This window comes from Coturnix japonica, chromosome 19, assembly GCF_001577835.2.
Source record: "Coturnix japonica isolate 7356 chromosome 19, Coturnix japonica 2.1, whole genome shotgun sequence".
In the NCBI taxonomy this organism is placed as follows: Eukaryota; Metazoa; Chordata; class Aves; order Galliformes; family Phasianidae; genus Coturnix; species Coturnix japonica.
This window is the reverse complement of record NC_029534.1, coordinates 7,278,468-7,291,168: the sequence shown is the minus strand read 5'-3', so window position 1 is coordinate 7,291,168 and position 12,701 is coordinate 7,278,468. Positions and strand designations below refer to the sequence as shown.

Below are 12,701 nucleotides of genomic sequence, written 5' to 3'. Positions count from 1 at the left end.
CAAACAACTATATGCACATTTTTAACACAGCTGCCTAATGCTGGTGCTAAGTGTTCCCATCCCAGCACAGCACTTGGTTTCACTTTGTGATTCCTTCTGCTGTTTCTTTGGGCTGGCACAAACCAACTCTGCAGATTTGCAGCACATCTCGGGACACTTCTGAAGCAGTGAGGGAGCTTAGGGCCAAGAGCAGTGTACCTTATGGACAGTGAGCGCTGGCAGCTCAGCCACCAGCCAGAGGCAGGGTCATGGTTATCCCTGAGAACACACAGCTGCTGTTGTGAGGGTTCATATTTCATTTCTGATGTTTCAAATCTTCTGCAAATAGCTAAAACATAATTTTGCTCTACAAATCAAATCTGACCTTCTCTGCTCCTCTCCTGCCAGGACACGAGCTGTGCCAGTGTGCATGGCGTCACCAGCCCCTCACCTGGAATGATCTCTGGGCTGTTTGCAGTGGTGATGTTGTCAGAGGCTGGTGAACAGCCATGGAACCCTGCTTTGGCCTCGTGGAAGGTAGGGATGTTCTCCCTGTATTGTTTTTGAGAATCATTTACTTGCATTATTAATGCTACAATTGCTTTTTTCGAGAACCTGAGGGGTTCCACGTGTAAACAGCACGTGCATTTGTAAGCCACGCAATGTGCTGTGTCCCATGGCTGAACATAGTGGGAAAAGGATGTGTGTTTAAACAACACCCCTTCCTCCCGAGGAGCAGAACTGTGCTTACAATTCCCTGCCACTGCAAAGTGTCTGAGATCTGTGGAGCACTCTGTTCGTATTACTGCTGTCTGCTATTGGAAGCTTGAACACGTTTTAAGCAGTTCTTTTAACTATTTCAGTCTAAAGCTATGGGAACCTTAGGATGCATTTCTGCTCTATAGCAATGCCAGAAATGTCACTGAAGGGCCTAAAAGCAGGTTGTGATTCAGCACGGCACATCCTTATTGCTGGGTGCTCCTTACCCTGCTCATTATCCCTAAATCAGACACTGTAATTCCTCTCAGATGGTGTTCCTATTGAATTCCAGCAGCACTTTCCAAATCTCTTTTTCACATGGATCTATTTCTCGCTGTTTTCTTGCATTCTTTTCTCTCTTTGCCCTTGAACTAGAGAGTTGCTACAGGCTTTAATGCCGTGTAGCAATCACTCCTCCAGCCTATTTGGGTAGCACAGGGATGACATGGGCAGGGCAGAGCAGCGTGCAGGTTACAGCATGACTGTGCTCATAGAGCCGGGCTGAGCCAAGCACTGTAACGTGGGGTAGGTAACGCTGTGTGTAGCTGCTGTCAGTACTGCGGGCACTGCCATGGTGGGCCACGCACCCTTTGCTCGGGGCCATCACCATCCTTTGGTCAGCTTCACAAACCAAGCAGCCGTGTCTCCGGCTGTGCACACAGCTGCCCGGCCTGCACCGGCTGCCCTGTGCCCGCACAGACCGCGGGACCTGGGACACGCGTGTCCGTGTGGCTGCCGGAGCCCGGCGCGGCGCAGCGCTCCACGTGTCCGCGGTGCCCCCGGGCCGCGCCAAAGCAGCGCGGGAGGGAGAGCCCCCCCACCATTGGCAGCAGCCAATGGGCGCGCCGCGCCGAGCCGCTCAGACCATCCTCATCTCCTCATTGGCCACGCCCCGCGGGCGCCGCCCGATTGGTCACGCCCCCCGCTTGGCGCCCGCCGCCAGCCAATGGGACCGCCGGACGGCCGGGCGGCGGGAGGGGAGGGGTTAGAGGTGTTTGACCCGAGGTAACCCCTCGCATCACACCACCGCGCCGCTGGGGGCGGGGCGGGCGCTGGGGGGGGCGGGGCCGGGGGCGGCTCCGGGGCTGGGGGGGGCAGCGCCGCGCCCCCTGTACCGACACTGCCCTGCACCAGGCCGGGGGCACGAGGCGCCTCCACTGCGCCCGGCACCCTGAGGTGAGCGGCGAGACGGGCCGAGCCGAGCTCCGTGCGGCGGTGCATGGGGTGATGAGGCCGAACCGTGCTCGGGGGAGGTGGCGGGGCCCGAGCCGCGGGCAGCGCGTGGGGCCGGGCCCTGCCGGCATCGAGCGGCCCGTCGGGGATCGGGAGGTTCCGCGGGCGTCCCGTGGGTGTGCGGCTCTCGGGCTCCGATCGCTCCTCGGTCCCTCCCGGCCTCCGCGGCGCGGGATGCGGGCGGCGCCGCCTCGTGCGCGGGATGGGCGCGGCGGGGCCGAGCTGCGGGACCCCCACGGCTGTGTCCCTCCCGCAGCCGGCGGTGGGCTGAGCTCATGGGGCACGGCGGGGCTGCAGAGCGGGGCCGGGCCTTGTGCGAGCACCGGGACCGCGTTGTCGCGCTGTTCTCTTTCTGTGCTTTCTTTTACGTTTTCTTGTCGGGGTGCTCGGGTGCGATGTACCACGTTGATAGTTGGTTCCGAGTGATATTGTCCATCCCGGAGCTGCGGGTACCCGGCTGTGCTGGGGTTCTCAGGCAGTGGGAGTTGGACGCAGCCCCGAGTGACTTAGCAAAGTGTGATTGGTGTGAATGCAGGCTCTGCTTCTTTATGCTTCTTTGGTGGAAGAGAGAGAAACGTTTTACCCGGGGAGACCTGGAAGTGCATCCCCCTAATGGGCATTAAGCTGTCTGTGCATTTCAGGTAGATGTTGTGAGCCCTAAAATCCATTAGGAACTTCCACCTGTGGATGCATGCGGGAGTTTGCAAACCGTCTTTCAGTGCAGGAAAAGCACAAGATTTTCAGTGGGCATTGGATGGGCACTGAGCGGGGTGTTGGGGGCAGGGAGTGGGGCAGCGTGTGGTTGGGGCACAGCACACATGGAGCGGACACCCTGCAGGAGGGAATGGCTCCGGAGGTTGGTGGGCACAGAAGCATCTCTGCCCTCTGGACTCAGCTTCCAGCCCTCTGCAGGCGCCGTGCTGCTCTGCTCAGCAGTGTAAATCCTTTTTCAGAGTGGGGTGGCTTGAAAAACGTTCAAAACTTAGTTTCTACCTGCTGTTAAATAAGCTTCATGCTTGGGTATAGTTTACAACAACAAAAGCCATCTTAAAGGAATAGTTGTCATGAAAACTTATAAGATCTAATGTTTTCATATGTGTGTTTCTTTGTCAAGCCAGATTTGTTTCTTGATGGCTGGAGAGTTGTGGAGAAGTGATGAGTTTTGCTCTCCCTCAGGCCAAAACAAGTCCATCTATGAATTTGCACTGTGGAGTTTTCATTGCTCGTAGCATTAGGCATACAACGAGCATGATTTGGATATTAAATGCCTTAATGTCTGCAGAGCTGAGGAGTTAGGAACATGCTATGTAGCTCTGGCTGCTGATGGGAGGTAGTTCCTTCAGGAGGGAGGAGTGTGGCTCAGATTCTGCAAGATAAAACTGTGATTTAACCCATGTTTGTGTAATTGAGCAGGCGGACGGTGCGTGACATTACATGTTCTTCATTACATGTTCTTTAATCCCTGCAAAATGGAATTCTCAGGATGTAACCTGCTGTAGTGTACGGTTTCTTTTAGTGTACATGTGCAAGGCAGCCCATCTGACAACAGTTGCTACCTGCAGAAATAAGCCCAGGGCATGCAGGGAGACAGACAGTTATTTTATAGTGACTTGTTCCGTGTTATTTACACACATGGAATGCCTGTAAAGGGTTGTGGTGCACAAGCAGTGTGGCCGTGCTTTGCTGGGGTAAGGAGCTGCATTCCAGCCAGGCTTCAGGAGGCCAGTGCAACACAGTATGCTTTGATGGAACACTGGTGTTCTGTTTGCAGCAGGGAGAGCAGGAGGCATCTGCAGAGACATCTCTAAGAAGTTATACGCTTTAATTGCCCCCTGAGAACATTACGATTAAGTAAAACGTGGATAATGAATATCAACGTACTGAAAACAAGCTGAGCTTCTGTCCAGTTTGATGCCAGTTTGAGTTCACAGCTGGTCACAAGGCTTCAGCAGAGCTCACGGCTTTGGGACGCACCTACAGGGGTCAGAAATGCATCAGTAAGTGCACCTAAGTGGGGCTTTGTGGGCAGCTGAGCACCATGGGGCTGAGCTGTGTGCATGAGATGCATCAATGTGGCTGCTGGAGCACGGCGCTGGGATTTGGTGCTTCTCATGGAGTGTCTGCCTGAAGTGCTTCCCCTGTGTGGCTCTGCTTCCTTCTTTACTTAAGATAAAAAAAACAAAGCTTAGAAAATATAGTTATTAAAGCGTAAATTCTTTATGGTTAAGGACATCTCCCTGTAAAATGAACTGCCCCTGGCCCGGGTGAAACTGGAGTTTGTGGGAGGAGTGATGTCAACACAGAGTTGGATCTGAATAATTCAGTCAGTACGGTCATGGGAAAATTGCATAAGCCAGTTGGATCTGTTTTTAATTCTCAGTTACTGATGGGAAGAAAGAAATGGTGCTCAAGGATTGCAATGTCTATAAACTCCTTGTCTGTGTTCTAATTAGAGCCTAGGTCGTGTCCTGTTAAGTGTTATAACATGGTCTGGTTTTGCCTGTGTACCGGATGTAAGCTGTCATGTTCCCATCAAACTGCTCGTGGTGCATCCCCGTGCTTGCCCCATAGCATGGCCCATGTTGGCAGGGCTGACACAGCCCTTCTTCCTTTGGGATGTCAGCGAGGTGCTGAAGGCACCAAGCCCATCTTTTCTGCATGGTAACATACCTGGGGAAGGGCTGGGGCCCTGAGGGCTGCTCCCTGCCTCCTCCTTGTCTGTAGTGCTGCACTGCCATTACTGCACTTTCTTTTACAGGTAACTTGGTTTTATGGTATCCCAGCTGTGTTTTGTAGCTCCTGGTTGTTCACGAGGGTTCTAATTATCATCGGGATTTGCTCTTGACCATCAGATTCATCTGAAAGTGGCAGCAGATTGAGAAGTTCAGACACAGCAGAGGGGAAAAAATCCCATAAGCTGGTAGCAGTGACACAGAGCATCATTTCCTACAAAAACAGTGCAGAACTGCACAGAGGGTGTTGGGCTCTTCCTATCCTGTGTGCACTACCTGAGCCATCCCAGGTTCAGCTCCTGTTACTCAGTGGCCCCAGATGTGTGGACCTTTCTGTTCTTTTTTTTCTTATTATTATTTGCATAAAAGTTCTCTACTGTTTTGTTTTTTTTTTTTATTGCATGCAGAGTGTTTTTATAACAATATTTACCTGTTAATTCTTTTATTTTCCAGTTCATTTTGGAAGTGGATAACTGCTCAGATTGCAAGAATAACAAGAGGTTAGTGCATAAACATGCCTGTTTTTTAATTGCTGAGTTTCCATCTGTGTGTAGATGCATCAAAGTTGGGCAGAGCAGAACGTGGCAGACAGTAATTTACCATCCCACCTGTGTTGGGCTGTGCTCTGAGGTACTCCTTTGTTCTCCTTCTCTCATGTTCTTTCTTTGCCATTTGCTCACCTCATAGGAAATTATACTAGTCTGTTCGTGGCAGTTGTGACACTCAAGAAAGCTTTAGAGCTGGTGGAGATTGTTCAGTGTGAGCATGTAGCTGGAGCAGAGAAGGGAAGAGGAAAGGATGAATGGAGTGAGCCTTTGCCCTGTGACAGTACTGTGTTGTTGGTGCTGTTAAAGGCATCCTGCTGGTGACATCCTCAGATGTGGATGAGCTTAGAAGATTGAAGTCTTCATAAACTTGGTCATTTCAGGTTGGGAATAAAGCAGTCCTGCATTGCTGTCAGGGAGCTGTGTGCTGTCTGCTCCCCAGTTTTCAGTAGGTCTGCTCAGATTCCTGAAAGAATCCTAAGTAACATGGGGTCTAAGAATGCCTTACCTTTTCCTCTTCTAAGTACCTTTTGCAGTTTTGTAGGTTTTGCAAAGACTAGCAGGTTTTGCAGCTGCTTTGAATTCAGAGTCCTTGTGCAAACAGAAAAGTCAATGATTGTAACAGAAATCACAATTCCCTGGACTCCTGTCTGGGTTCAGCTATTGTGTTCTGGTGTTGTACCATTGCGTTTTCAGTTGAAAGCAAACCTTGCTTTGCCTTATTTGTTTTGGAATAGGAGATATTAACCTCAAGTTTTGTTTTTATTCTTTCTTTTGCCCTTTAAAGTGCTGAGAGCTCAATTTGGAGGAGCCATGGAAGAGTCTTCCCAACCTGCTAAACCCCTGGAGATGAACCCTCACTCTCGCTTTATTATTGGTTCTGTGTCAGAGGATAACTCAGAAGATGAGACAAGTTCCTTGGTGAAACTTGACCTGCTGGAGGAGAAGGAGAGGTCTCTGTCCCCTGTTTCTGTCTGCTCGGATTCCCTTTCAGACTTGGGACTTCCTAGTGCTCAAGATGGCCTGGCAAACCATATGAGGTACAGATGAATATCTCAGCCTCAGTCTCTTACCCTATCAGTTCCCAAGGAAGTCCAAAGCTACCCCTTCCAAGCTGCATACTAATTAATCTCACCTTTGTATCTCAGTTCTGGATTTGGCCTCAAAGTTTTTGCTGTGCTTTGTGGATGATTTTTGTTTTGGGTAGAGAAAATTCTGATTAAAGAAATGATTGGTAATCCGTGAAGTGGCAGTAAACCAAAGCTTAATGCAGTGGCTACTGCTTGCAGCTCAGGGAGGTGTTGGGTTCATAGCTGGGAGAAGAACTGTTTTATTTGTCCGTTTTGTTGGTGGTTGGCTGGGGCCAAAGGGTGGTAGTAGTCCATAGTTGTGAGCTGTTCTGGTCATGCTAATGGATGTGGTCAGATAGAAAACCTTACACAAATTTGCCCCTTTAAATTTGTGTAAGGTTTTCTATCTGACCACATCCATTAGCATGACCAGAACAGCTCTCAACTATGGACTACTTGTAACTGTATACATTTGAGGAACAGAAGAAGCTGTATGAAGATATAACCACTAGTGTGAAACAGACAACAGGAGAGCAAGAAAATCAGGCATTGTCTGCATGCAACTTCGAGGACACTGCTTGGCATGGGAGAACTATAATGCAATAGATGTGCAACCTTGAGCACCTCTGTTGTAACTTGCTTACCTTGGCATTCTGTTTTGAGGGTACTTGACTTTTAGTTAAATTGGAGGGAAATGCCAATTCAAATAAATTAAAAAAAAAGAAGTTACGGCATTAGGCTGTTTTTCTAAGATAAGGTTGGATGAATTGAAAGGGTTTTCCAGGATGGTTGTCTCTTCCATCGAAAGATTTCCAAATAATGTTTGCAGATGGAGAAATTGAGACAAGGCAAACAATTTGCCTGCAGTCACGGTGTGACAGTGAATTAGTGGAACACTGGCATTCTTGCTTACAGCTTTCTTTTGATAATCACAAAGGTGTAGCTCTTTCTGTAGCGTCAAAGACAAACCAGGTGAGGAGTTCTGTGCAGTGTTGCTCAAACAAGTTGCAGATCCGAGGAAGAATGTGCCAAAAATCTTTCCATTTTCTGGTTAGCCCCACTGTACCACACAGGAAGGTTAGGTTAGCTGACCTCAGAAGCAGCCTGTAGTTGAGGTGAGTGACTGCTGCGGAGAAGCCCTTCTCAGGGAGCAATTATCTCTAAATTAGAGAACTGAGTCAGATGCAGGAGGGTTGTGTGAGTGCACCTGAGTGATCCGTTACCTCGTCACAGAGCGTGGCAGGCAGTGCACCTATTGCTCTGATGGCTGGAGGAAGGTGGTTACTTCTTGCAGTGCAGGAGGCCTGGAGGAGCAGGGTTGGTTGTCAGCTATCAAGTTGTTCTTCCCTCTCATGCTCCAGATCACTGAAATTTAGACACACTGTTGCTTTGTGAGGCTTATCAGTGAGACTCTCTATCCCGTCCTATAACACCGAGTGCTGGTGCCTGTACCTTCTGTGCAGTGGCTGTCCCTGCACTTATCTTGATCTCCCAAGCAAATTTTCACTCCTGGAAGGAGCACCCTGTCAGTATGAAAATGACATTGCTAATTAGGGATGTTCTTCCTTGGTCATTAGCTCTCATAGCTGTTGTTTTATAGCAAAGAAACTTATTCAAATAAAAAGTAACATCACGTTGTCGCTTCATGCAGCACGGGTGGGTGCTTCACTGCGCTGTTTGGTGTTTGCTCCATACCTGAAGCCTCGCAGGTCTTTTGTCTGAGGTTGAAAGTGCTGCTGAGGTCGGGTTGTGGTGCCTGACCGATAGGTCCTGGCCCAGCTGTGGGCAGGCTGAGTGCCAGCTCGTGTTTCTTCATCTGAGCATGAGGAGCGTGTGTGGCTGTGCTGCTCCATCTATCGCATTATTGATCTGGGTAAGTGTTTATGTTGTTGCTAAAGCCGGTCTTGCTGGGACAGGCTGTACAATACAGGCTTCACACCACTAGATATCTGTGCAGGCCTTTGACTGAGTTAGCTGGCTGCTAGAGATGGGATTGAGAAAGCCATGATCTGATAATGAACTTCAGATCAGTGTCTGTTACACCAGTGTTTAATGAAAGTGCATGCTGGGAGAATAGCTGAATGTTCTGATTCTTTCCTTTCTTGTGACTGTATTTTATTTAATGAGTATCAGTGATAAAACATGTCAATTTCTTCCTTGCTCAGTTAATGATAGCACTGAACATTGACAACGTGCATCCTTAAAGGAAGTGGTTGCATACAGGTTACTCCAATCAAATTTGCTCTTTGTTGCATTTTGCACCTCTAGGTGATAACACTGGACGTCCTGTTTTTCCTTTGTCTTTTTGTTTCTGGGTGGAATTGTGTTGTTTGAGTTCAGTCCCATGGACATGCTTTGTGCCGTGCTGTGCAGGGGCTGTTAGTTGTGTTCCTGAGGTTTCAGTGGCAGATAAAGTGACTTCTCAGTGGAGGGTATGTTGGGTCTGTTTGTTTTGTTTAATAAATTGTTCTCGGCTGGCGCTATATTTAATTCCTAGTTTTAAAGATAGCATCCAGTATCAGATTCTTGTTTAAAATAGAATAAATCCTGCATGCCTTCTGGTATTTGTCCATCAGGGCTCTGGTTTCATAAGCAGTGAAACGGGTGTACGAAATCACCTGGCAATCCACTTGTAACAACTAGAAGCCACGTTTTTAGAGGTATCCCAGCTCCTAGCTCTGATAGTGCACCCACAGAGATGCTGCTCTTCATGCTGAGTGTTATTTGGGCTTTTTGGTGAATAGCCTCAATAAAATGTTTACTGAAATGTTTTCCTTTGCTTGTGATCAGTCGCTGTTGGGTAGTGATAGTGCTGCATGTTTCTACAAGCTGTTGAAATAAGGCTGTGCATCTTTGAGGAAGCCCTGCCAAAGCAAAGGGCTTAATTCCATCCCTTTCTCAGCATAAGTGTCGCTGCGTGATGCTGAATCTCCAGGGTAGAGAACAACTCGGATCACTTGACACCCTGCTGTAACTCTGTCTTTCAGACCAGACATATGGTCCAACATGTGTGTCTGCACTCATAGGTGGGCCCTGCTGTGCTGCCTGTGTGAGGCAAAAGCTGTCAGTGATAAACTGTGCACATACCTCTCCCACCCACCCCCGTAGTTCTGGTTGGTACAAAAGATGCATTCTTTCTGTCCAAAACTTTGTGAATTCAGATCTGCTCACAGCTGCATAATGGTCTTTTACTGCAGGGCTTCCTCTGGGGAGTGTTAGGCTGTTATTCCAGGAACACATAGAATCCTCATGTGGATGTGAAAGTGAAGGTGTTTTGGGGTTTTAGGAACTGGAGTATGGATTTTGATTGAAATGTGGTGCTGGGAATTGGGTGTCGGGGTTTCAGCAGGAAGAGTGTGATGGAGAAATGGGTTCTGAAAGAGAAGTTTGAAGGAGAGGGAAGGGGCTTGTGGCCACAGTACTAAGCAATTCCTCTGTATTTTATATAGAGGAGTCCTAGCAGTGTGTGCTGGTTTGGATTCTTTCATTTTGGAACTGAAGTTCCTGCTTTAGGCTGCATACCTGCCTTGATTGCTGTTTAAAATTGCATCAATATGAATGTGACGTTATCTCGCCAGGAAGAGGGGGCCGTTGTAATTTGTGCTGTATCCTTTGTTCATTTTCTGCAATTCCTGTGCCCAGCCTTGATTCAAGGCTGCAGTGAGGCTCTGTTGAGTTTGGTTAGTGTATCGAGGCACTGACTTCTGGCAATCTCTGCCTTCAAGCCAACAGTTCTGTCTCTTTAAGGCTGCGGGAACGACTGTCTTTAACTGAGTCTGGATTGCTGCCTCCCAGCGTCCATTCCTCCGACCATAGCTGCCCTTTGCTCTGGCTGTGGAGGTCTGCATTGCCTGCTGGCCTACACGTGTGCTTGCTCCTTCCTTCTGCCTCTCAGTGGAATAGGCTGCAGAGGCAAGGCATGGCAGTGGGGCAGGTTTTGTGGATGCTCGACAAAGTCCTGCTGCCCAGACCAGATGCACGCACATATTACAAAACAGAAATCCCAAACTGATAAGAGCTGTCCTCCCTCCACACCCCGTGCAGGCCAAACATGGGAAAAAAAAAGAATAATCTTAGGGTGTGAATGTGTGTGTGTGTGTGTGTGTATGTGCTGCAGCCTCCTTACGGCTGCCTTGCACACACACCAGCTCATGCATCGCTGCCTTTGGAGCAAACTGCAGCGTCACCGTTAGCGCTGGGCATGTTGCAGTGCTGGGATCAGTGCAGGCTCCTGGCTGCGATGTGCGTCAGGTATGTCTGCAATCAGCGCGGGTTTTTCTCAGGACAGCAGGCAGGCTTCCCTTTTGTCTGCCTGCAGGCCGAGCCTCCAGGGAGGGGGGGGTGCTTTTCACATGCTGTTTGCCAGCTGGGTTCTGAATAGCGCTGTGGTTAGGGAGTGGGCTTTGTGCATGTGATGGTAAGTGTTGTGTCACAGTGACACATCCTCGTGTGGCGTGGTTCTGCTGGGATGCTGCAGCTGATGGTCTCCATTGACGCTGTAGCAGAAGCACAATGAGTGCTTTTAACCCAGCTGAAGCTGTTCTCTAACGTGAGGCTGCGTGTAGCTGTAGGATTTGTTTCCTTGCAGCTACCGTGGTTGGAAGCTATTAGGGCTGGGAGCTCTGGGTAGGCAAATATTTAGGAAAGAGATTTCACAAAGACTGTGAAATAAACACCAGTTACATTCAATAACTGTAAATCTTAAAGTCAGGATCAAAATCTGAGGAAATTTAGTATCATGCAAGAATTTTATTTAGAAAGAGATGGAATGTACCATTTTCTGTATGCAATATGTGTCCAGTCAAGGCGCTGAGGACGAGGTGGGCTTTGCACATCCAGGAGAGGAAGCAGTGCAGATTTCATCGAGCTGAGTCTGATATTTCTTAAATCTCTGCCCTTGTGATGGCCTTCTGTACCCATTAGGGTACTATGGTTAGGCTGTGGTTGGACTTGATGATCTTCAAGGTCTTTTCCAACCTGGGTAATTCTATGATTCTGGAAACTGGAGTGTTGGTGGGAGCCTCCCAGCAGGGCTGGGGGAAGTGGGTGTCCAGGTGGGGTTGTGCATACAGGAGGAGCGGGGCCTGTGCTGGACTGAGGGGCTTTCAGTAACTAGGCAGATGTGTAACGCACTCCAACACAGCCTCTGCTTTTTATCTGGGAATTAATAAATTGTCAATCTGGAAGGGATCCCTGCAGTCATCTGGGCTGTGTGTTTGCCCCAAGGTCTGGTCATCTGGATGCTGAGCTGGTCCTGATCAGGGACTGCATGAACATGTTGTGAAACCTTGTTCCCACAGGCATCTGTACAGCCCTTCTGCCCACTGCTGGCGTTTGCAGTACTGTTTGAAAGGTTTTCTAACATGTGTTCTGTGTTATAATTTAAGTGCATTACTTCCTGTTCTCAGGAATCTTTCTTGTCCTCTTTTCCTGTTTAAAGACTGTCACTAGGCATCCTCACCATGCCCATCCAGTGCTGGCCACCCCTTCACTTCCTGGGCTGTGTTCATCAAACCCACAGTTATTTTCATCTGCTCTTCACTGGATGCTTTACATCTTTCTTTAGGGACTGTGCCCCAGACTGTTCCCTGTGCAGAGGAGAGCCGGACCATCTTATCGTGCCTTCCATCTGACACTCCTCTTGGCTCATTCCAGCACAACCAGTGTTATACAACGGTGCAATGCTGATGCAAGTCCCCTCTGACCTGCAGGGCTGGGGCTTCTCTTTTCTTCTGCAGCCATCCATGTGGGGGAGGATGCTGTGGCTTTTGTGCTGCACCTCAGTGTCAGGAGCTTAAATCCTTCACCTGCCTGGCTCTGGTGTTTTTGTTTAGTTATTCAGTTTTCCCTCACTATCACCTGTTTGCTGTCTGGCTCGGATTTATTTCCGCAGTGATGTTCACCACCACAGCATGTCGCTGTCCTGCTTTGCCCTCCTGCTGACAATGCTTGCAGGGATTGGATCTGCACAGAATTGTTTGCCTGTGTGTTATCAGACACGTGGCGCTTGCTGCTGGTCATTGCTCACACTGCCTGGCTATTCTTAGGTCACTGTTTCCTGCAGTGTCCTCACCTTGCTCTTAAGGCTCAGCACTGCCTGTCTTCATAATGTGTCTGTTTTCTCTGGGTATTTCCTCCTTTTTTCCCCTTCAAAATATTATTATTATTATTATTATTATTATTATTATTATTATTATTATTATTATTATTATTATTATTATTATTATTATTGTTTCCTTCCTGGATAATTGTATAGCTTTGCTCAGACTCTTGGAGAGCATGTGCCTCATATAAGGGCTGTGCTACCTGGGTATGACCCTATGCTAGGGCAGACCCCAGTGTCAAAGTGTAATTTCAAGGTATAATCCAGTTGCTGTGTTGAA

The 12,701-nt window shown here is 48.7% G+C and overlaps 1 protein-coding gene across 6 annotated transcripts in view; it reads left to right on the top strand.

The window, feature by feature from the left end:
- The first annotated feature begins 387 nt into the window (after positions 1-387).
- ACACA (acetyl-CoA carboxylase alpha) overlaps positions 388-12,701 on the top strand; it is a 105,462-nt gene continuing 93,148 nt past the window's right edge. For 4 of the 6 annotated variants that reach the window (XM_032448509.1, XM_032448507.1, XM_032448508.1 and 1 more), the window contains exons 1-3: positions 2,817-3,968; positions 5,157-5,203; positions 6,036-6,288. In XM_032448509.1, coding sequence (XP_032304400.1) covers positions 3,961-3,968; positions 5,157-5,203; positions 6,036-6,288 — 308 coding nt within the window. In that variant the 5' untranslated portion in view covers positions 2,817-3,960. Of the gene's footprint in view, positions 517-1,808; positions 1,915-2,816; positions 3,969-5,156; positions 5,204-6,035; positions 6,289-12,701 lie in introns of those variants that run through there. The other 2 variants (XM_032448510.1, XM_032448512.1) reach the window with 2 other exon arrangements.